Source organism: Brassica rapa, chromosome A07 (genome assembly GCF_000309985.2).
Source record: "Brassica rapa cultivar Chiifu-401-42 chromosome A07, CAAS_Brap_v3.01, whole genome shotgun sequence".
Classification (NCBI taxonomy): domain Eukaryota; kingdom Viridiplantae; phylum Streptophyta; class Magnoliopsida; order Brassicales; family Brassicaceae; genus Brassica; species Brassica rapa.
Genome location: NC_024801.2, coordinates 1225654 through 1251313, shown reverse-complemented (window position 1 = coordinate 1251313; position 25660 = coordinate 1225654). Strand labels below are relative to the sequence as shown.

General features: G+C 30.0%; 1 protein-coding gene and 1 long non-coding RNA gene across 2 annotated transcripts; one reads left to right on the top strand and one right to left on the bottom strand.

The window, feature by feature from the left end:
• Nucleotides 1–11: 11 nt before the first annotated feature.
• On the bottom strand, nucleotides 12–7826 carry LOC103828346. The gene is made up of 2 exons (XR_004449522.1): nucleotides 1341–7826; nucleotides 12–1266 (listed from the first exon to the last, which is right to left on the bottom strand). It is a non-coding gene; the product is annotated as an uncharacterized LOC103828346 (long non-coding RNA).
• Nucleotides 7827–10449: 2623 nt separating this feature from the next.
• Nucleotides 10450–18787, top strand: LOC103828345 (cadmium/zinc-transporting ATPase HMA3). Its single transcript, XM_009103954.3, has 10 exons — nucleotides 10450–10546; nucleotides 10942–11169; nucleotides 12884–13141; nucleotides 14575–14672; nucleotides 14782–15037; nucleotides 15116–15253; nucleotides 15345–15672; nucleotides 15762–15964; nucleotides 16035–16237; nucleotides 16321–18787. Exons 2-10 carry the CDS (start codon nucleotides 10944–10946, stop codon nucleotides 18472–18474), a joined length of 3864 nt encoding a protein of 1287 aa, XP_009102202.2. The 5' UTR covers nucleotides 10450–10546; nucleotides 10942–10943; the 3' UTR covers nucleotides 18475–18787.
• The last annotated feature ends 6873 nt before the right edge of the window (nucleotides 18788–25660 follow it).

Sequence of the window (25660 nt, the reverse complement as noted above, 5' to 3'; positions counted from 1 at the left end):
GAGAGAGAGAGAGAGAGAGCTAAAAGCTTAAAAATCACGAAACTTAGCGGATAGTTATTAGAAACCTAAAATAAAGATTAAAAAAAAATGCTGCAATGGTTGCCATGTGCCCCAGAAAGGCAGCAAGAATTACATCCTCTGGCCATGTATTCAATGGACAGAAACAGCCGAAGCTCAGGGACACGCGTTGCTAAATTATTTAGACTTCCCGTCCCATGTCATTTCGCCGGTAATTAATTTGACAAATACTTTTGAAGATTGAGTATCATTTTCAGAGGCTTTGGTTTCACCTTGTTCCTGTATCAAAGAAAGAAACAAATCTCTAGTCTCAAGCTCAAGAATTGATTAGTGAATAATAGATGAATGGTAAATTTGTCCAAAAAAAAGATTAATGATAACACTTAGCATAATTGTCCCTAGAGGGAATTTATTGGCAACTGTTTCGGGTTTATCAGTGAACTCATGCAAAAAAAAAAATTAAGTCTTCAACAATCTGGAAATAAACTCTGATTTAAAAGGAAAAGGACTAAACAAAAACATTGATATAGATCTTTTACAACTCCCGAACACAGAAAGGAGTTTGTTTTTTCAATTATTACCTCAGAAGCTGGGATCTCTATGTTTACAGATGACCCAGGCTTAGCGACAACTTCAGAAACAGCTTCATTGGAGAATCAGCTTCATTGGAGAATTTGGTATCATCATCTCTTTCGTTACCACCGTACTGAACCGGGATCTCCTCTGCAGGAAAGTACTTCATCAAGCCACAATGCATTAATGTTATGGTAAAGATTGACTTTTAGAACATAGTATGGGGTTCTTACTTATAAGAGTCTCTGTGACATTAGCTGGAGGAGTCACAACAAACGTGCTCTTCGTTCTTCGTGTTAATAATGGAGAGAGGAGTGCTGCCATCTTATAACCCATTATATCTCTAAGGCACAGGATCGATACATCTCAACCTAGTTTGTAAAGATCGAGCCGTTTGGATTAGGTTCCTCTTTGTTCCATGAGCTGTGTGTCTTCGTCCAACATCGTCCCCGGCTTCTCCTTCTGCACCATTTATTTTATTGAATCATTAGAAAGTGCTTTCCATCTTCAATATGAAAGTGTAGTAATATTTTTTTACCTCTTTCCTGTCGACATGAGCGTAGAAGAAGTTGAGGGATATCATAGCTTCTCTAACTTTGTAGTAAATAACAGTTTTCGAAAGATAGTTTCTCAGTGAGTTAAAGAGCATGTTTATGTAGGCACTTACGTTGGATCCTGATATAATTAATTTATTGGCAAGTCACATTCGATATGTCTCATTCGTAATAAGGGAAGGCAGAGACATGTACCAATCTACCTGAAGTGATTATTGGAGTAGATGTCTGTGTTTTGTGATGGGGCATTTCTCGGGTTTGGTTTCTATTTCTTGGGTTCAAGGTGTAGTTTTCTGAATAACTCAACTGTGAGGTAGCTGAATTCCATGTCCACCAGAACAAAACCGTTTCTTGCTTTTGTCTCTGAATCTTTTAAGAGCTTCATTTGCAGCAGCTGCTATATCACTTTCTTGAGTGGAGAATTGCATCAGCTCCTGATAGAAAGAAAAACAACGGCATTTTAGGTTCGAAACAGAAAGTAAATATTTAGTAGCAGCTAGACATGAGTAAATAGCTAAAATCTCAAAATTTTAGCAAGAGCAAGAGAAGATAATATCTACATGTGGAGAATCAGCGGTTCTCCTGGGGCAGTTTAAGCTGCTCAAAATGTTCTGAAATGGTAACAGTGAGTGATTGGGATTCCATAAGAGAGAAATGCAATCAGAATCTCTTTAAGATTCAATTCTGGAACATCTAAACAATTTGGTTTGTACAGTATGAGATACAACGATTGAAAATGATTATAGTAGGTAGTTTGTATACCTGGTCATCTATCAACAGCATCGCAAGACCAAGTCAAGCTCTTCGGAACAATTATTCACTGAGGTTCTACTCGGATTGGGAGAGATGGCGGTGGTAGGTGTCGTCAATCTATGTGAAATGGAGGTGGTGAATAATATCAACGGTGTTTGGAGTGTAGTGGTTGAGAGAGTGACTCCTGTTATTTATAGTGTGAGAAGGGAGAATTTGGAGAGTTTCAACCTTGCGACTACTGAACGAATCACTGCATATCTCATCTCTCATGAAGAGAGAAGTAAAGACCATAATTCAATGATTAAAAGTGGGGCTTGATGACTTCACAGTAACGGTGAGTTTCAGGAATTGAAAACAATGATGATGGAGTGGAAGAGTCGGAGAACATTGTCTGCAGCTAACATCGGGCTCGAAAGAAAATAATGGTTTAAAATGGGCCACTTCGATTTTTATCAGCCCACATGAATGCTGTCCAATTATAACTTCTAAGACGGTCTGACGTGGCAAAACGAAGCTTCACTATTGGTTGATTTTTTATAGTGACGTGGATAGCTTTAGAGTGGAGGATATTCCCCTTTTAGTATTGTTAGATTATGAAAAGAAATTTACTGTTTCTAACTTCAGTTAAACTAATCTTATTTAGGCATGCATAAGAATTCAAATATCTATTCAGTTTCAGATCAGATACTTCGGTTCCAGATAATACGATATTAGGGACATATTCATTCGATATTTTAGAATTTGCTTTAGTTCGGTTTCATCCACATTTGGATCAAATTAAGATATCTTAAACATAAGAATGGTTAAATTTTGACAACTATAGCTAATAATTTTCAGATAATTGAACTTCTTGGGTATTTTGATTATTTATGTCTTAAAATAATTGATAACTTGACATTTATAATTATAATTTTAGGTATTTAAATTATTTTAAATCTAATTAATATTCTTTGAAAATATAATTTTATTAACATACATTGAACCCCACTTAATTCCCGGTTTGGATTAGTTCTTAGGATATATATATTTTTGGATCCCTTCAGGTATTTTTTTGTTCGGATTTAATTGGTTCGATACTAGTTTTTAGGCTGTGTTCGGTTTGGATCTTCGGATTCATGGATCTTTTTATCTTAAATATAAACACAAAACAACACAAATATATGTGTTTTACAAGCATTTACTTTTAAAATATTAATTTATGAAAAATAAATATTAGAAACTAGTAAAATATATTATTTGATTTTATGATAGATTAGATTATGGTTGATTTTTTTTGTAAAAAGATTATAGTTGTTGTGGTTACTATTATTTTCGACTCTAATGTATAAATGTAGCCATATAATTTATTTTGTAGTTTTTGTTATTGTAGCTGTATTTTATTTTGCTGTAGGAAGATACTACAATCTGTAAAATGAAAAATACTATTTATGATATCAAATAAACTAGAACATAATAATAAAAAATCCATAAATATTTTAGTTTAATTTTGGGTGTTTTAAATTATTAAATATTTTAAATAACATAAATATTATTTACATATCACATTTTAAATCATTACTAGATTTTGACCCGCACTTAAAAGTGCGGGTTTGTTTTTTCACCTATTGATCTAATATTGATTGGAAAACTACTTTTATCTTTTGTTTCAAATCTTACAAATTTATGTTTTTCAAAAAAAAAATCAAGGTGTGGTATTTATTTGAAGTAGATTAAAGTTTATATGTGTGATTTAATAGTATATATATATTCTATATTGAAGAACAATGTGTTTTCAATATTGAAATGTAGTAACGATATGAGTTGCTTATTTTAAATTGAAAATGAGTTTCTATTGTTACATATTTGTATCATAGTTATAACCATCAATATATACTATTTTTATCTATATTCAATTTCAAAGGTACTACTTTTTTGACCCGTTTTCAAAGCACGAGTATCTTTTTTTGTTGACAATTTTGGTAAAATTTGCATGAATTTATAAAATTTTATTAGAAAAAATAATTTAAGAGTTTTTGTTATGATATTTGAATTTTAAGAAGCGTTTTCCTATCCGACTCGGAGCCGTGATCAAACAGTATACCCGGTACCCAGTATATAATCTGGTTCGGATTTAAGAAAAATGTTAATTAAAAATCTGATATAATCCGATAAAAACTCCAGGAGCCCACTATATTCGAAGTAGTCTTTATAAAAAATGATTTGAATCTAACAAAGTTAAAAAAAAACCCGTGGTCTCAAATAAATTAATTTAATTTCTTAAAAAATGATATATCATGTGGTCAAATTCGATATATATGATCCTGATGGGTTATAGTCATATTATTGTAGTACATTGTTATACTATAATTTTGAGTAATTATAAGTTAAATAATAACATATGTGGCTAAAACTTTTTTCTACTGATTTGTGTATACTAAAAGTATTGTTTAATTTTGTCATTAAACTTTCTTATATGACAATTCGAATGATTACTAATAACATTTTAAGTTACAAAAAAAAAACATTTTAATGTTGCAGCTATAAAGTTGGTTGTTCGTGTTTATTATTTGTAGGTGGAAGAAAAGAGCAATGCATGATTTGCATATACCAGTTCGATGAGCTCTTATGCATGAATCGAAGTGGATATGTCAACTTTGTTTAATAAAGTAGTGTTTTATCATATTTGAAATCGTAAGGTATGTAATCACTAATTTAGTAACGATTCAAAATATTAATCCTAGATAGTAGGCATTATTATTAGGATATTTTTTTGAAAATAATGGTTCCACAAAAATAGGATAATTAATAATAGGATATAAGAGAAAAATAGAAAATATATGACATATTAATAGTTTAGATATATTTAGTTTAATTTGTAGGTTAAAAGGAAAAGGTCCAACAACCTTATATAAGTAGATCTTTTAGAACTCTTTCCCTTTTAATAGTATTGATAAACTTTAATAATTTATAGAAAATATTAATATAAATTATTTTAATTGGTAAAAATAATTATTTTATATATACATCACATATTTTATTCTAAATTATTTATAGCCTATAGCTTCCAGTTACAACAAATTTAGCTGCAGTAAAAATCTCTGCAAAAACAAATTACAGGAACAACTGTACAGCTACAACCAACTTACGTACAACTAAAATTGTATAGCTAAATTTTTACATTCAAAGTTGAACCAATTTCTAAAGAACTTTAATAATTATTTTATGGAAAAAAAGTAAAACATGAACAAACAAAAAAGATAAAGATGTAGAGTTGTTGTAGCAAAAGTTTAGTGTCACTTTGACATTTTTCACACAGATTAAAAAAATGAATGAAATGCTATTCAATTTATATTAGTTACACATGTTTGACCAATAGAATTTGAGATAAATCAAATTATTTATAAGATCAATGAACTTTGCAGTTAATTTTATCTGAAAAGTAAATAAATTTTGCACTGGAAGTTCAAAATGACATTTTTTATGTAATAAGAAAAAAATGCTAGAATGACACTTAATATATGAAACATATGGGAGTAAAAATTATGCATAAAGCGGATAAGAATTTTATGTGTAGTTGTTTTGATTACACTTAGGGTCTGACTGGTGTAACCGCAGTGGTTGCGGGAATTTGCGGATGCGAGTGGTTGCGGTTTTAAGAGATTTGTACGATTGGTACTGCGGTTTGAAATTGATGTGTTTGCGCGATACTTATGACTGGTTTACCACCAAATAAAATAACGCCTAAATAATAAATTAACAATATTTATAGTTTATATAATTATTAAAATATCAAACATCATAATATTATGATGAATATAAAATTATGTTTTTAAATTATATTTTAAAAATTTAAAAAATTATTGAAAATATTTTTATTTTAAAATTTGTAATATAAGATATAATAAAATAGATATATTTTAGTATTTCTATGATTTCAGTTTAAAATTTTTATTTTTATTTTTATTTTTGTAGTTATATTGTTTTTAGAAAAAAAAATTTACCATCCCGCAACCGCCCGCAACTGCAAAAGCTAGCTAGAATCAGCTTTTAAATTAAGAAGTTAAGAGCGGTTTGAAGCGATTTAGAGCAGTTTGAGTGATTGTTGCAAAACGCCAACCACCACTACAAACCGCAAAAACTGCGTTTGCGGATGGTAGCGGAGAAACCAGTCATGCCCTTAATATACAAAACAAAGTCATATGCACGCAAAAAAATATTTATTGTGATTAGGAATGTTTTTACTTACGACTAAGCTAGTTTCAAATCTTAAAATATTGAAATCTTGTTATGAGTTCAAATTTGAAAAGAAGTTCCTTATACTGTTAAATTAGATTTTAAACCGCACATTCGTGCGGATATTTTTCATTTTATAAATATATTTTATATTATTATAAATATTTTAAATATATAATTTCCATTTTATTATTATATATTGTGTAAATCTATAATATTATTTTTATATTTCTTATTCGGTATTATTAATTACATGAATTTTGTTATTATATATTGCGTAAATCTTACCACGTTTGGAAGATTACATGAATTTTGAATTTCTCTTTGTTACTATATTAATACATTATTTTATAAAAAATATTGAAATTTTGGTAATATTTTCTAAATTTGTTTCAACAGATTTTGTTAAAATTAAAAAGAAATTTCTATTTAAATTTGATTTTTCATTAATATGAATTACTAAAATTTCATAGTTTTCTAATTACATATTTTTAAATAGTATATGAACTAAAGGTTATTATATACTATTATATTTTTGTATATAAAAATTTAAAAAATATATTGTTAAGAGTTTCAAAATAAATAAAAAGATAATATATAGTTGCAGATATAAAATTTTAACCTATGTTAATAAATTTATGTTTGTATAAAAATATTATATAGTTTAATGTTAACCCATTTTAACGATGAATGATAATTTATTTAAATGAAACAGCTTAAAAAAATAAAATTTTGTCATATTTAATTCATATAGCACTTCTATTTTTATATAATACATAATATAATTATAGAATTTATAAAATAAATCGTATATAATTTTCATTTTCTTGTTTTACAATAAAATTTTAGCTAACATTAATTTATAATTACTAATTACAAAATTAATTAATATGTTATTTTATAAAAATATTTAAAATTTGAAGTAAGATTTTGTTAGATTCTTCTTCAACAGATTTTATTATACTTTAAAATAAAATTCAAATTTATAGTTGATTCATTATTAATGTAAATAATCAAATATGTCATATTAACTAATTCTTTAAATAGTCCTACTATGACTTATTAATGGTAGAGAAAAATAGAACTCTAAATTAATAGATTAGATGAGCCATCTATTTTAGCTTTAAGAAGTTCCTTAAGCGATTAAGAAATAAAATATAACTAGATTTTATCCCGCACATTCGTGCAGATATTTTTTTATTTTATAAATATATTTTATATTATTATAAAGATTTTAGATATATAATTTTCATTTTGTTATTATATATTGTGTAAATCTATAGTATTATTTTTTACATTTCTTATTTGGCATTATTATTACAAGAATTTTGTTATTATATATTGTGTAAATTTTACCACGTTTGGAAGATTACATGAATTTTAAATTTGTTTTTTGTTACTATATTAATACATTATTTTATAAAAAATATTAAAAATTTTGGTAATATTTTCTAATTTTTTTCAACAGATTTTGTTAAAATTAAAAAGAAAAATTATAATTAAAATTTGATTTTTCATTAATATTTTAAATAAATTACTAAAATTTCATAGTTTTCTAATAACATATTTTTAAATAGCATATGAACCAAAGATTATTATTTACTATTATATTTTTGTATATAAACATTTAAAAATATATTATTGAGAGTTTCAAAATAAATAAAATATAATATATAGTTGCAGATATAAAATTTTAACCTATGTTAATAAATTTATTTTTGTATAAAAATATCAATACTATTAAAAGGGAAGGAGTCTAAAAAAATATACCTATAAAAGTTGTTTGGACCCTTTCATTTAACTCATTATTTTTTGGTCTTACCTTAAATTTATACTAACAATATGTTACCATATATTTCTCTAACAATAATTTAGTCAATTCTTTTATTTATTTAAATCTCACTCCTAAATCCTAATCATTACTATTACTATATTTATCATTTTGATTTTTAATCGTAAAAGCATTGAAACTAATGTTTTATATTATCACTTTTATCATATAATATATGATTTAAATCAAGATAAATTACAAGACATATATGTGTACATTCTAACTTCCTCTTTCGTTTATAATAAAGTAATCATATCATATATAAATTTTCCCACTAAAATCTCATATCATATACTAAACTTTCAACCGTCTATAGTTTGATAATATTTTCATATTTAAAAATGATTTTTCTGAATATTCATATTACCTTCACAAAAATGAAGAAATTCATTGGTTCTATTAAAGCTAACCTGACTTCACGATATCAGTATTGATTATTCAAGATTTTGAAAATTATTTGTTTAGATATTATACTTTTATATATTTTTCACTTAAAACGAATCAATACTATTAAAAATGAAAGAGTTTTAAAAAATCTAATATAAAAAAGTTGTTGGAGTTATGTATAACTTTTTATTATATTTCTGATAATACATTAATCATTCTAAACATATAATATTTTAAATATTTTTAACAGATCTTAATATTATTTCTTATGATACCTTTACACAGAAAAATATTTCATCAACCATGTTTTTGTACAATAACGTTAAAAATCTATATCAAAAGGTTGTTGGACCTGATATGGACGTAATGGGTCCACATCTGTTAGAGTATTTAAGATCGTAAAAAAATTTGAAATATATGAAAAATCTGAAAAATATCCTAAACACGAAAAGTATTTGAAACTCCAAACAAATACCAAAAAAATTCAAATACCTAAAAATTTAAAATCTTATTCAAAATCTGACACGATGAACTGAAAAATACCCAAAATTTTATCCAAATACCCAATTTTTTTTAATTTGAAAAAATTACCTGAAATCAAAACTCTAATCGTAAACCAAAAACTTAAAAATAATATCCATAATACCGGAAACATATTCGGAATATCCAAATATACTTAATAAACACATATTTATGATCGGGTCTAGGGTAGGACCCAGACTCAAACAAAGACCTGCGGGTCAAAAAAACCCAATAGGTTATCTTCTCTGGACCTGAACTAAACCTATAATTTTGGATCGGTTCGGTTTGTTTTTTTGATCCGGATATAATTCTCATGTCGAAAAAAAACTTACGTAAAAGTGTACATATAAAATGTCAAATAAACTAATTTGTAGATTATATAGCTGTTAAAAATTATGTTTTTCGATATAATAAAACTTTGTATTATAATATAATCTAACAACCCCGCGCTTTCCAAGCACGGATCAAAATCTAGTTATATAGTTTAATTTTAACCATGTTAACGAAGAATGATAATTTATTTAAATGAAACAACTTAAAAATAAAATTTTGTCATATTTAATTCATATAGCACTTCTATTTTTATATAATACATAATATAATTATAGAATTTATAAAAGAAATCATATATAATTTTCATTTTCTTGTTTTATAATAAAATTTTGATTAACATTAATTTATAACAATATTATATTACTAATTACGAAATTAATTAATATGTTATTTTATAATGTTTGAATATTTAAGTAAGATTTTGTTAGATTCTTCCTCAACAGATTTTATTATACTTTAAAAAAATCAAATTTATAATTGATTTATTATTAATGTAAATAATCAAATATGTCATATTAACTAATTCTTTAAATGGTCCTACTATGACTTGTTAATGGTAGAGAAAAATAGAACCCTAAATTAATAGATTAGATTTCAATACTAAAAATTATTAAACGATTTAGAAATAAAATTATAATTGCCAATACTGAAAATTATTAAAACCACAACGAAATATATTGAAAACTTCAGACCAAAAACAAACTATATTAAAAACTGGAGCTGGCCTATCAATTAGGACGGAGTATATATATACAAAACTAAGAACAGCTTACGATATTTACAAACAAAAAATTATTATAATTTATAAATACCATTCACATTTTTGAAAAAAATCCAAAATCCCACAAATATATGAACAGGCAGTTATTTTTATCAATAAAGACGAACATGATCTTAAGTATTGAGATCTGATTTTTAGATCATTTTGTACCGATTTCTTAAACTTTTAAAACACCGTGGTTTGTATATAAAAAAAAAAAAGATTTTCCCGAGGTATTTTTGAACTTTTTCGGTAATTTCGGAAAATAAAATAAAAAACTAATTTATTTACTGTTAGAACCACCTAAAACACAAGTAAAAGAACCCATTCTAGATCATTAAAACCTGACTAAAGTTATTTTTGTTGGTGAAATGAATTAATAAAAAGTGCAGTATAAAGATATTTTATATTAATAAGAAATCTTATAATTTTAAAAAGATAAAAGAAAATCAACCAATGAGATTCCATTTAACATTCTTACGTATCTACCTATATATAAACAACTAGCGTATCTACGTTCCAGTACCCTCTTTCACTCCATCTCTAAAATCTTCTTCTTCTTCGGCTCTTCTCTCTTTGCTACTATCTCTCGTCCCTTCTCCGGTAATATTCTTTATCTTCTTAATTCATCACATCGAGTTCATGACAAAGCGAAATCTGATTCTTATTTATTCATCCTCTTAATGGAATATTTTCGTATAATCCGAAATAAGCATTGAGAGTTTCATAATATTTTCGCTTGTTCTCGACTTTCATTTTCCACCTTTTCTATAAAGTAAACAGTTTAAAACAGAAATAACAATACAGATATTGAAATAACACTTTATCCAACACGTTATATGCAATTATGCATCCTCGCTGAAAAGTTTCTTGTTTTCTTCTTTCTTTTCCTCTTAAAAAGAGTGAAAAGTAGCCATAAACCCATACATAATCTCTTTTTGCGATGTGTTTTGTTTTAATAAAAAATCTTTCTAAAATTTTAAATAACTGTGACACAGAAATGGCGTTACAGAACGAGGACAATAAGAAAGAAGAAAACAAAAAGACAAAGAAGAAGTGGCAGAAGAGTTACTTCGATGTGTTGGGAATCTGTTGTCCGTCGGAGGTTCCAATTATCGAGAATATTCTCAAGTCTCTGGAGGGCATCAAAGAATATTCCGTTATCGTTCCGACTAGAACGGTGATCGTAGTTCACGACAGCCTCCTCATCTCTCCGTCCCAAATTGGTAAAGCATAAATATAATCATTTTATTTGCTCTTAATTATATTAATTCTTTTTTGTTATTTTCCCACGCAAAAGATCACACTTCGTTTTCTGTTTTTAAAGTTAGTTACGCGTGGCTGGTTTGATACGCAAACGCCACTTTTAATTTACTTTCTTATGTGATCTGAAACTGAACAATTCTATCGCAAAAGCTTAATTTGCCTTTCAAAACATTTATTAAGAGTTTACCTATTCAAGATTTATTTTGCTTGTTCGTGATTTTAGGGGAACTAGTTTTCCTAAAAACTAGTGAATTCATTTTTTTGAAGCTTTTACCAAATCTAGTGAAAAACTAGTAGCCCGATTATTTGGGGTTATTTGCAAATATTGACTATCAATCAATATCTAACTAAATAAAATTTCATGTATTTTTCTTAGTTTTTAGTTGTTATATTTAATAAATAAAAATATTTTATAATTATACAACTTACTTATAAATCATGTTTTAAAAGAACTATATAACCTACAGCTAAACAAATAACCCTTCAAAATTTTAAAATAAACTAAAATCTAGAAGAAAATTGTTAGAAATTACTAAAAAGAAAAGCAATGACCCTGAAAAAAGATTGACATTCATAAGAGTTAGATTAATAGTTTAGTTTTTACCAAAATTAATTTTAAATGCTTGCTTATATTTAAGTTCCAATATTGTTATGTTGAAAGAAAATTTCATGTATTTTTCTTAGTTTTTAGTTATTATATTTAATAAATAAAAATCTTTTTATAAATATACAACTTACTTATAAATCATGTTTTAAAAGAACTATATAACCTACAACTAAATAAATAACTCTTCAAAATTTTAAAATAAACTAAAATCTAGAAGAAAATTGTTAGAAATTACTAAAAGGAAAAACAATGACCCCGAAAAAAAGATTGACATTCATAATAAGGGTTAGATTAATAGTTTAGTTTTTACCAAAATTAATTTTAAATTCTTGCTTATATTTAAGTTCCAATATTGTTATGTTCAAAGAAATTTAAGTTCCATATTTACATCATTTACGAAGTGATGAAATGCTTTTGTTTTAAAAAGCTTTGCTTTGACAAGTCCCATTGTTAGTTTTTACATTTTTGGGGGTAAATATATTTTCTAGCCTAACGATATTTACGGATTTCTGTTTCTGCCTAGACCAACTGAAAATAGTCTACACGAACGCCATTTAACCATGGAATACGTACAATTGATCTAACCCCCAGTTTCGTTCATCTAAGAGTAATAAACAGTATTTAAAAACTAAGAAACTGAAAATTGAAGCTTCTATACAATTTTGAGCGTAGCTTCTATGTGCATATATATAATCTACTCTTTGCCCTTTATATGTAATTCAATCATACATACAACATGAAGCGTGTAAGGTATAAACAATATACCTAACTGACATCATAAACAGATTTTGATTTTCCAAAAACATATATATGCAGAAATTTTTCTTTCAGAAAAAGCCTGTCGAGATATTTACCAAATCTTTCTATCAGAATATTTTATTGTTAGTGGGATCATACTCGTTACGTAACTATAATTAATATTTTTATGTGACAGAAAACATATTCCATATATATTAAACATAAATAATAATTTATTTCACTCACGAAATTTATTATTTCAAAAAAGATTTCTTACATATACTATTTAGTTGTTTAATGACTTCATTACAAACAATATTGTGGTGCAGCTAAGGCACTGAACCAAGCTAGGTTAGAAGCAAACGTGAAAGTGGACGGCAAAACCAGCTTCAAGAACAAATGGCCAAGCCCTTTCGCGGTGATTTCCGGCATACTCCTCCTCCTCTCCTTCTTTAAATTTTTGTACTCGCCGTTTCGATGGCTCGCTGTCGCAGCCGTGGCCGCCGGTATCTATCCGATTCTTGCCAAAGCCGTTGCTTCTATAGGAAGATGCAGGGTCGACATCAACATCCTGATCATTATAACTGGTAACTCTGCTTTTCAATTTTTTATAAATTCTTTTTAACCGCACAAGTCAAGGTTGGCGTGTAACCATCATAGGTTTCGAGATAGTGATTTGTTAGTTTAATGGTTCGCCGTAATTAATATATATGCTCATACTATAGCAGTACTGGTTAAAATGAAAAACTTATCAATTTGTGGTCGTAGACTCGTAGTATATATAAAATGCAGCCATATATTATTATATATATATTCTTTTTTTGTCAGCCATATTATATATATGTATATATCCACGTATATATTATGCTGCTTTTTTCTAGTTTTCTTAGAGCTTAGCGAGTTTTTTTTTTTAATTCTGAGTTAACCTTTTTTATAGTACTTTTGAAAATTATGTAAACTGCTTTTCTGTTAACCCACGTAACCTTTCAGAAAAGTATTCATTATTTTTTCTTACCATATTAAAAAAGAATACATATGGGAAATATCAAAACATCAATTTAGTTTATAGAACACTACTCCATTGATATTGTAGTATTTTGGTATTTCTTTTATATTAGTTAAAATCTTAAAGTTGTAAGCTAGAGAACAAAACAAAACTACTTTTTATATTTTAGTTATGAAACCTAAATTTTGAGAATTAGGTTATACTAGAAAATATCAAAAATGTTCTTTGGATATAGGTAAAGTGAACATGTGACAAACTCGGCAAGTTGGTGTGGTAGATAACGCAATAATTAAAGCCGTCTTGAACATATGGAGAAAAAGATACGCCTTTCTCATTTTTCTTTAACAAGAGTTTTTTTTTTTTTTTGTAACACTCTTTAACAAGAGTTTATTTGACATTTTTCACGCCTGTGTTTTGTGATATCCGTATGCTATGCACCAGAAATCGTATTTGCATGATCGATTTTCTTTGCTTTATAAAACAATCTTTGAATTGTTCTGGCTCTTTAAATTTAATTTAGCATTATATATATATATATATATATATATATTTTTTTTTGGTTATTTTTTAGGTAAATAGATGATGCGTTTGATTGTAAATCTGTTAGACTGTTACTTATTCATTTTTATATGTTTTTATCTATTTGATAAAAGTTGCAATTACGTGCCATAGAAGGAAATATGTAAAGTGTTTTTATTGGCTTATCTTCTACCACTAAAATAGAAAAGGTACTTTTTAAATTTGAACTTGTATCAAGGAAAAACAAAAAAAAAAGCAACAAATAATTAATTAAAAATCATTTCTAGTGAAGAAACTAATTAAGAAATTCGAACTGATATTAAAGTTGACTTAGCCATTGACTGTCTTATAGTTACTTTTTGCTGGAATCTCGGTATAAGAGACCCGGTCAACAAATAACCATACAGTACAAAGCAAGCTTTTATGAATATTCAAAGTAAAATCTTTTGTGGAATCTTGATTTTGTTTGTCGTATGGGCTTCTTATATTAAACAGTGGCTGCAACACTTGCAATGCAAGATTACATGGAGGCAGCAGCAGTTGTCTTCTTATTCACCATAGCTGAGTGGCTTGAAACAAGAGCTAGCTACAAGGTTTGTTAACTGATCATTTATTATGTTACTAAAACAGTAGTGAGTTTTCTTGATTCTCTTGTAAGGATGATCTAAAGCTGAAGTTGTCATGGTATTTGAAATCTCTCAGGCGAACGCGGTAATGCAGTCTCTAATGAGCTTAGCTCCACAGAAGGCAATAATAGCAGAGACTGGAGAAGAAGTTGAAGTAGATGATGTTAAGGTTAACACAATTGTAGCAGTTAAAGCCGGTGAAACCATACCTATTGATGGGATCGTGGTTGATGGAAACTGTGAAGTAGACGAGAAAACCTTAACAGGAGAAGCATTCCCCGTGCCTAAACAGAGAGATTCTACGGTTTGGGCTGGAACCATCAATCTGAATGGTAATGTAACCCTCTTAACTACAAAAGCTTTAAGCTCTGACCTTATATTTGTATCTTTCTCCACTGTGTTTTTGGCAGGTTATATAAGTGTGAAAACAACTGCATTAGCCAGTGATTGTGTGGTTACCAAGATGGCTAAGCTCGTAGAAGAAGCTCAGAGCAGTAAAACCAAATCTCAAAGGCTAATAGACAAATGTTCTCAGTACTATACACCAGGTTTGGAAAAATTATCTTGTTTTTCAAAAAAAATTTTTATGTTCTTGCTTTCTGTAACTTGAGACGTGTCTATGTTTCTTGTTTGTTTCAGCAATCATCTTCATATCAGGTTGCATAGCGGCTGTTCCGGCCATAATGAAAGTTCACAACCTAAACCATTGGTTCCACTTAGCACTAGTTGTGTTAGTCAGTGCTTGTCCATGTGGTCTTATCCTCTCTACACCAGTTGCTACTTTCTGTGCACTTACTAAAGCAGCAACTTCAGGGCTTCTGATCAAAAGTGCTGATTATCTTGACACTCTCTCAAAGATCAAGATCACTGCCTTCGACAAAACCGGGACTATTACCAGAGGAGAGTTCATTGTTGTTGATTTCAAGTCACTTCATGGAGACATAAGCCTACGCACCTTGCTTTACTGGTAAAAAAAGACAAAGCCTATGTTCTGTTCAAAAACAAGTTTGATGAGATAACTCATGACTGAGATTTTTTTGGTATACAATGTTTCAGGGTTTCAAGTGTTGAAAGCAAGTCAAGTCATCCAATGGCAGCAACAATTGTGGACTATGCAAAATCTGTTGATGTTGAGCCTAGGACTGAAGAAGTTGAGGACTATCAGCTCTTTCCAGGTGAAGGAATCTATGGGAAGATTGATGGGAATGATATCTACATTGGGAACAAAAGGATTGCTTCTAGAGCTAAGTGTTCAACAGGTAATAAGAAGATTCATAACATTGGTTACATGTGTTGTGTCTGATCCACTTGAGTGTTGGTTCTTGACAGTTCCAGAGATTGAAGTTGATACCAAAGGAGGAAAGACCGTTGGATACATCTATGTAGGTGAAAGACTAGCTGGTGTATTCAATCTCTCTGATGCATGTAGATCAGGTGTTATTCAAGCGATGAAGGAACTGAAAGATCTTGGAATCAAAACCGCTATGCTAACTGGAGATAATCAAGATGCAGCTATGCATGCTCAAGAACAGGTGAGTAGACTAAAAACAAGATCTCTTTATAACTAATTATATAAATCTTGAAATGTTTTTTTTTTCTTTTTTTTATGGAGCAGCTAGGGAATGCTCTGGATGTTGTACATGGAGAACTACTTCCAGAAGACAAATCAAGAATCATACAAGAGTTCAAGAAAGAAGGACCAACTGCAATGGTAGGAGACGGTGTGAATGATGCACCAGCCTTAGCCACAGCTGATATTGGTATCTCCATGGGGATCTCTGGCTCTGCGCTGGCAACACAGACTGGTGATATCATTCTAATGTCAAATGATATCCGAAGGATACCACAGGCCATAAAAATAGCGAGAAGAGCTCGGCGCAAAGTTGTCCAAAACGTGTTCATATCCATCATTTTCAAAGTAGGAATACTGATTTTGGCAATTTGTGGTCATCCTTTGATTTGGGCTGCGGTGCTCGTTGATGTGGGGACTTGTCTGCTGGTGATTCTCAACAGTATGTTGTTGCTGCGAGAGAAGGACAAGAGCAAGAACAAGAAGTGTTACAGGTCTTCTGTGTTGAATGGTAAGAAACTTGAAGGAGAGGCGGATGAAGAGGTGGACTTGGAAGCAGGCTTGTTATCAAAGAGTCAATGCAACTCAGGATGTTGTGGTGACAAGAAAACTCAAGAGAAGGTGGTGATGAAGAAACCAAGTAGTAAGTCCAGTTCAGGCCATGATCACGCTGGTGGTTGCTGTGGTGATAAGAAGACTCAAGAGAAGGTGATGATGGTGAAACCAACTAGTAAGTCCAGTTCAGGCTATGATCACGCTGGTGGTTGCTGTGGTGATAAGAAGACTCAAGAGAAGGTGATGATGGTGAAACCAACTAGTAAGTCCAGTTCAGGCCATGGTCACTCTGGTGGTTGCTGTGGTGATAAGAAGACTCAAGAGAAGGTGGTGATGGTGAAACCAAGTAGTAAGTCCAGTTCTGACCATGGTCACTCTGGTGGTTGCTGTGGTGATAAGAAGACTCAAGAGAAGGTGATGATGGTAAAACCAAGTGGTAAGTCCCGTTCTGACCATGGTCATTCTGGTGGTTGTTGTGGTGATAAGAAGCAAGAGAATGTGAAGGTGGTTGTGAAAGATAGCTGTTGCGGTGAGAAGACTAAGAAACCAGATGGAGATATGGGTTCATCAATCTCATGCAAGAAGTCTACTCATGTCCACAATGACCTCAAACAGAAAGGTGGTTCAGGTTGTTGTACTAAGGACAAGGAGAAAGCAGAGAAAAATGTAGAGATGCAGATTCTTGGGGAGGGGTTAATTGATTTGGAGAAAGGTCTGCAGAAGAAGGCTGGTGAAACTTGCAAGACAAGCTGTTGTGGAACTAAAGAGAAGGCTAAGGAAACGTCTTCTCTGGAGAAGGATGTGCTGATTAAGGAGACAGTGAAACAAACCGAGGAGATAGCTCTGGCTGCTGAGGAAGAGACAGGTAGTCTTGATTGCTGGTTGGATAGCAGCGAGAACAAGACCACAGTGAAGCAAAGCTGCCATGAGGAGACAAGTCTAGACATTGAAGCTGGTGTAAGTTGTGATCTCAAGTTGGCTTGTTGTGGTAGCATAGAAGGAGGAGAAGTGAAAGAGAAACTTGATCTTGAGATAAAGAGTGAAGGACAATGCAAGTCTGTTTGCTGTGGTGATGAAAAGCAAACCGGAGAGATAACTCTGGCATGTGAGGAAGAGTCAGGGTGTTGCGGAAACAAGGAGGAAGTGGGACAAATCTGCCATCAGAAGGATTGTCTAGAGACTGATCTCAAGTTGGTTTGTTGTGGAAACACAGAAGGAGAAGTGCGAGAGGCATTTGACCTTGAGAAGGGCAAAGGAGAATGCTGTGGCAAAGAAGTAACACAAATCTGTAGTGAGAAGCCTGTTAGCAAATCCCCTTGCTGTGGAACTGGTTTGAAGCAAGAAGGGTCGTCTAGTTCGGTGAATGTGGTGGAGAGTGGTAGCAAAGAGCGAGAGATGGTGAAGGTTCCTAGCCAAAGCTGTTGCACGAGTCCTAATGATCTGGTGTTGCAAGTGAAGAAGGTAGAGAGTTGTTGCAAAGTGAAGACTCCAGAGGCTTGTGGATCTAAATGTAAGGTAAAAGATAAGCGTCACATTGGTAAAAGCTGTTGCAGGAGTTATGCCAAGGCATATTGTACCCACAGGCATCATCACCATCACCACCACCACGGGCACCACCATCACCACCATGTGGGGGCTGCTTGATGGAGACTGTGACTGAATAGCTTTGAATCTCAGACGCATCCATCTATTCACGTCACCTTTCCTCTTCAACTAGTGTGGTCGAGAAAATAAAAACATGTTTTTATTGTTTTCAGCAAGGACTAGATTTAGCAACTGGGATTCATGAGGAAAATTCTAGGGATCCTTGTGTCTTTTTATGTTTTCAGATAATAATCCTACAGTACTTCTATCTTTTAATTTTCTTAGTCTCTTATTGAAGATGTAGACAAGCTTAGTTGCCATACAAGCTTGGGTATCGATCTTAGAGTCTTAACATTAGAAGAAGTCTTCTCTTTTGGCTTAGTTGTTAAACTAGAGAACAAATCATGCCAAACCATGATTCTTCATTGATTGATGAGATTAGGATATGAATTAACAAACAAACTTATTTTGTATCAAGCAGACAAAGATACTAGAAGATGGTGGTTTTATACAAAACGCACCCGAAGCCAAGGCCGGCTCTGAAATTTATAGATCTGAAACACTTACAATACAAAAACTAGACCAATAGGAATGTTTTCTCCAGCTATCTTCTAGACCGGCATACATGTTGACATGTTTGCTTACTGCTTAAACAAGTCAATACTTAATTTTAAAACAATCAATTTTCACTATAATCTATCTTATTAAATAGAAGTTATGACATATTTTATATTTGATTTTTTTCTTTGAATTGTCAATTAGAAGAACATGATTTTAATAGACCTATTATTTATTTCCATCATAATAAAACTTAAGAGCTTCATTAATGAACCTTGTACTATATATATTCGACCAAAATACAACCCGTTACTATTGTCAACGAACAAAAAAATCAATTTTTATAATCTTCCACATTTGCAATTTTCCGGTATATGTTTTCTAAACCATATTACTTTCAGTTTATAATATCAAATGTAACATATCTATGGTTATAAAACCAATATAAATCATATTTAATCATGAGTAATATTCATCACTGAAATAACTACAAATCATACACATGAGCTTTAACAATGTGGGTTGCCATAAGATAAGATACTTGAGTTACAATTAAGTTATCGCTTTCTGAAAAAACAGTTTACACTGGTTGTACAAAATTAGTTTTCTTTTGAATAAATTTAACATATATTAAAAAAAACTATGAAACCAATTTATTTTCAATTTTCATTAGTGTTGCATATTTTTGAATTCGATCAACATATTGTTATATGATTATTTTATTAAAACTACTAGACTGAGTTCATATACAGTCCACTAATCCAATTTTAAAATATAGTATATAGATAGTAAATCTGTAGTATATATATGGTTTGGACTTTATATTAAAAATTCAAAACTTTTCTAAACAAATTTCTTTCTTTTTGATATATGATTTTTTCTTAAAAACTCCACTAAATTATTTTCATGATCTTGTTAAAAATCGGTTATTTATCTAATCAACCAAAGACAACAAATATTAGATACAAAAATTTCAAATATATGATTCACTAAAATATAATAAACCGTTTTATATATAAATTACTAACTTCTAAGATATGTAGTGTCCTCATTCAACAGTTTTTTGGTCATCTTTTATGCATAATCCAAAAGTGTTGCTTTTAGGTAATCGACCCTTTGATACATTTTTGCAAGTTTGAATAATGCATCATATGATTTAAACGAAGTATTTTTCATATTGATGGACTTGTTTAGGATTTTTGAATTTTTGTAACTGCCACCTTGATACAGCCAAGGTTGGTCTCATATGTTTTGCTTGTTGGGTGTAATTAAGTAATTATGAATTGATCATTTGATAGTATCAACACCTATGCATCTGCTGATGTTTTCCACTATCTATATTTATTTTTAAAAGCGGTTTCACTAAATAATCAGTTGTGATTTTCTACAATAATCTATGTTCATTTTCAAAAACGAATATGAATATCCTAAATTCCATTCTCCATTCTCTTGTGTTCTTGAGTAAATCTTGCTATCTAAACATGATTAGTTTTGAATCATCCATGGTTTTAAGTATTATCATGTTGATTTGTGAGTAAACTCATTTTGAATCTATGGGCTAGGGTGATTAGAGTGATTGAGTGAAGATATAGGGTGTTTAGTGTTATATCTTGCATGTTCTAGGCTTATCTCTTGTTCATAGTGCTAGTTTAGGATTGATCTCCCTAAATCTAGACTCTAGACATTTTATACATTAAAAGTGTTTGATGAAATCTCTAAATCAAATTGATATTGCTCTTTGTTTGCTTAGCCAATGAGAATTGATGCTTCGAATGCTTAAGAAGTTATTCGACTTGTGATTAATGTTTGCGTGATTGAAAAGATTTGATGTTTAATTATTGATTGCAAAATGATTATTGTCTTGGGAAAGAATTGGTATATTAATTGTATCTAAACTTATTGGACTTGTTTGATTATTATTTTGAACACTCTAGATTGAATCTTAATCACTTTGTATCAAAGGCATATATCCACGGGTTCTCTGTTTCTTATGTGATAGAATTCTTGTGTTACTTGATACTAATTCATCATCTAATGATTGAATTAACTATTAAGATTAAACATAATGACTTGTATTTCTGGTGCTTGAACTCATCTTAATTGGACTAACTCTTAAATGTTACAACAACACTTAAGGATAACTAATCCATTAAAGAAACTGTAAATGCAAAAGTTGTACATTTTCATCATATCCAAGGTTGCATAAAAGCAAATGAAACACACAGAAAATACATAACATAACCTGATAGTTGTATCAAAAATAGCCGCGGAGACGGTGGCGCTTGAGTTCGGCGGGAAAATGGATTGAAGGTTGTGACGCTTGTGATCTCTCTCGTTGTGGAACCTTTTATTTCTCCGTCATTGCCTTCATTCGTCTTCATCTCTCTTGCCATCATCATTGGTAATTAATTCTCTTATCTAATAAATTTCTTATGTAAGAAATATTTCATTTCTCTATTATATGGTCTTATAGTTATCCGTTTTCTATTGGAATATTGCTATTCTTTAATATATTTGGTGACCAATGAAATTAGAAATAAATGAGTAATTCCTAATTACTAAAGTTTCATTACATATTTGGTGACTAATTAATAAATGAGTAATTCCTAAAAAATCGATAGTCACCGAGTGGTAGAAAGTTTCATTACATAGTTTTATTTTGTTAATAAAATATTTCATAACAAGTGTTATAAGGATAAGTTTCAATTATGTCTGGAATTTTAGTTAGTTATTAAGAAAATTACAACATGCAACTGTATTAATTTTAACCAAAATATGTGTGAAGCCTTGTTAAAATCTCCTATATATTAGTTGATGCTATTTTTTTTTAAATGCAACCTTAATTTTGTATTAATTAAATTTTAGACTTGATGAGGTGTCAATCTCTTAAGTCTTATTATTGCTGATGTGGTATCATTAGAAAGAGTTTGCAAACTTAGACCAACCTTTAATTTTCTAGGAAAATTTATTAACCTCACATATAATAAACTCACATTTATCTTTATGACTAACAATTATTTTTGGTAAGACGCATTAGAAAAAAAAAATTTCCCTATGTCACTAAACAAAATATACAAGCATCAATAATAAGTTGGATATCATGTACAAAATTATTATGTTTGTCTGTATGTTAAACATAATATAACCATCAATTTAGGAACGTCGTTCGATGAATAGCTAGGTTAAGCCACAATAATCTCACTTCTAACCTTCCGAACCTTACAATCTATACTATACTAAAAGGAGGACATAAGCTCCATTGAGCCTATCCACCTCAGCAAATTAAATCAGCCACTTAGAATATGAGTTTGTGCCATGTCAACTCTCAATAACTATAATCACAAGCCATATTATCTCATCAGTTCACGTTCTTAGTTTCTTCAGCTTCCTCCTCCCAACGTAAGCATTTATCGCACACACAAAACTGGTTCGGTTTCTTCTCATATTTTGTATTTATAGGAGTCATAGTTCTGTCTAACCCTAATCCCATGAGAAGCCTTCCTCTACCCCGAGACAGCCAAGCCTACTCAACGTGAAAGAACAAAATCATTGTAGTAGCCATTATCTCTCCGGTCCTAATCATATCCTTGATATAGGTCTGAAATTCTTGACACATCTTTTTAATGTCTGCGTCCATATACCTTATGATATTTTCTGGCCATGTTTTACAGATACGTTTGTACGGAAGCAATTGGAAACTTCAGGGCAATACCTCGAACCCGGTCAGAATCTTTGTATTTGATGGCTTACTGATTCTCAGAATCTTTACAATATTCTCTATATGTTTAATGTTTGTATGTAAGGTTACCTAAAAGCTTCAATTTCTTTATCCATCTTCTAATATCTAGATTTAAAATATGATTTTTGGTTTGTTTCTATAGTAACAAGTGTATGGTCCAAGGTAGTTTCCATAGCAGAAGGGTTGTATGCTAGATTCTCTGCTGCAGCAGTTTTTTTAGGTCCTTACAAGGCTGGTTCTTTTTTCTTTGTTGACACCTGCAATAAGAATCTTGACACGTTCGGTGACAATCACTACTACGCACAGGTTTGTGTCGATCTTTCAGTTGGTTTTAGTAGATTTGTTTTTGTGCAATGTTGCTAATATTGTTTTCTTATGTCTAACAGAAGGTGGATACGATGCACAGTTTGATCAAAGTCCATGGAGATTGTTGTTAAGGAAACAAATGAAGCTAAAATGCTAAGAGCAGAGAATAGTTGTGGCCAGAACCAGCCTTGATCAAGGTGTTAACGCGGAATTCTCAAGACTAAATTGGAATCAAGTAGAATTTGTTTTGTAGATATGAAATCACTCAGTTGTTGTATTTGATTATATTATAGGTAAGAGTAATATCCCTTTGAGAATTGGCTAGATTGATCAAGGAAAAACGTTTTTCAAGCCAGGGTTAGGAAAAACATCCCTTTAGGTTGCACAATATAAATGTAGTATCAATGATGGAAAGGTGCTACATGATGTTTTTCTTTCAAAAAGACGCACCTCTATTCGTACGGCAGCAACACGCTTTAGTTGCAGGAAAGTGTTGGTTATTATTCTCTTTTTTTATTTCCTTAAGGTTTTTTTGCTAACGATTTGGTAATAAGTTTAGTTTGTTCCTTATGTTGAACAAATGAAGGAAAAGTTGCTGCAGAAGATTCAAAAACAGAGCAAAAACCATAAAGGCCAAGTACATGGATGATCTTTTTGGGGTGTGTACAGTACATAAGTAGTATGTAGTTGGAGACACGATTTGGTTTAAAATATGACGTTGAATGTTGTGGTTGAGTTGAAGAAGTTAACTTTTGTGTTACAAACTTTCTCTTTAGTTAGAATCTGCTATAATTTTTGGTTACAATTTGCAAGAAAAAGTTATGCCTTGTGGGAGTTGTGGTTTACATTCTCCTAAATTGTAACAGATCTTCAGACAGAATAAGTCGTTTGTTTCATCTGAGATTTGACTTTTTGTTAGAAATTATATTGGTTCTTCGACAACAATCAAGGCCTTGGATTCTCAAGCTTATCTCTCTTTTAGTGTCTCATTGTTTGCAAAAAAAAAAACAAAGGCAAATATGTTTGTGATCTTCTAAAAACATAGTCTTTCTTTTTTTTTAAAACAAAATCTTTACATTGTGAATGTGAGTTCCTTAGCCTGTGGAAAATTTTGAATTTCAGGTGGAAGGTGAGGATGCTCAAATTATAAAGAGAACAAAAAATGTGATTTTAGGAGCTCCTATATGGGGGATGTGCTCTGTTACTCTTTTCTCCTTATTTCCTTTTTTTCCTTAGTATTTGAGCTCAAAGAAGATCTTTTAGTACTAAACCATTACCTCATATCTTAAACTACTCATCTTGCTTTCAGTATGCAACATGGTAAACAGTTTTCTTTAATCACAATAAAATATAAAAATCTTCAATGCATGTAATCTAAAAAATATTTGGGGATATACTTGCAGGCGCTGCACACTCATAGAATCTGGAACTGCACATTTATATGATGAGCTAGAGATATAGGTAGTTGAAAAAAACGAAGGAAGCAATGAAACAGCAACAACTGTGCTTCATCAACAATTTTAAAGCTGTGAAAAAGCGATAAAAGCATCACAATCACAGATTCTTCACCTAAGCGGACTTAACAATAATATATTGTAAAGTTACAGCAAAAAACAATAATATATTGTATACTGCATATACAAAAATATTAATTCTGTGTTAATCTAAAATTAATATAAAAATATGAAAACACCAGGTGTAAAGATTAATGTATTTATATATTTTGAATAAAAGTAAGAGATAAAAAAACAAAATAAGACGAAGACAATTAATAGTATATATTTATTTTAACAAAGGAAATAATAAAACAATGAAATTTAGTAAAATAAAATATGGTTAAACTAAAAAATTAAGATACACAAAAACATATAAAATTGAAACTTTTTATTCAAATTTAAATAACTAATAATAAATTTATAATTTTTGAATCATACATTTTCAAATTGAAACTTCTTATAATTTTTTTCAAATTTTCTTTTTTGGTCAAAATTTCTTTTTTCGATTTTGTTTTCAAATTATAAATTTTTTTGAAACTATTTTCATTTTTTAAAATATTAAGTATTTATTTATATATTTATTAAAATCATATACCCATTTTCCAAAACACTATCCCTCAAATCTAAACCCTAATTTTAGATTAATTAACCATATTATTAGAAGTGTTTATTTATCTTTTTAAAAGTGATAGAAATATGGTTAAGATAAACATAAAAAGTTGTATTTAGAATGTGGCAGTTTAGGAAAAATTTCCTAAAATTTTGATATAACTAAGTAGAAAAACACTAATCAAATAATAAAAAATGATCTATTATACTTTAAATAAATTATTATTCATACTAATAAAAATCTAAAATGGAAAATTAAAACATGAGAAAACAACAAAAATGACACATAAAAACAAAAAGAAGAAGATAAAAACATCTTTCAAAGAGAGACCTTCAACATAAGCCAAAATATTTAACAAAAAGTAACCAATCAAAATATTCCAATCAGCCATCTTACTTAAATATATCCAGTAATACTAATAAATAAATAAAAATATAATTACATATATCAACATAATCATATTCTCATACGAGACATTTCCTCGAGGCTAATCAATCTTATATGTAGTGTCTCTAAGGTTTTATTTCGGTGGAATGA

Coding starts and splice junctions, on each gene's coding strand:
- LOC103828345 (XM_009103954.3), top strand. CDS start 10,944: ATGGCGTTACAGAACGAGGACAATAAGAAAGAAGAAAACAAAAAGACA. Junction 14,673..14,781: donor AAACAAGAGCTAGCTACAAG/GTTTGTTAACTG, acceptor GAAATCTCTCAG/GCGAACGCGGTAATGCAGTC. Junction 16,238..16,320: donor CTATGCATGCTCAAGAACAG/GTGAGTAGACTA, acceptor TTTATGGAGCAG/CTAGGGAATGCTCTGGATGT.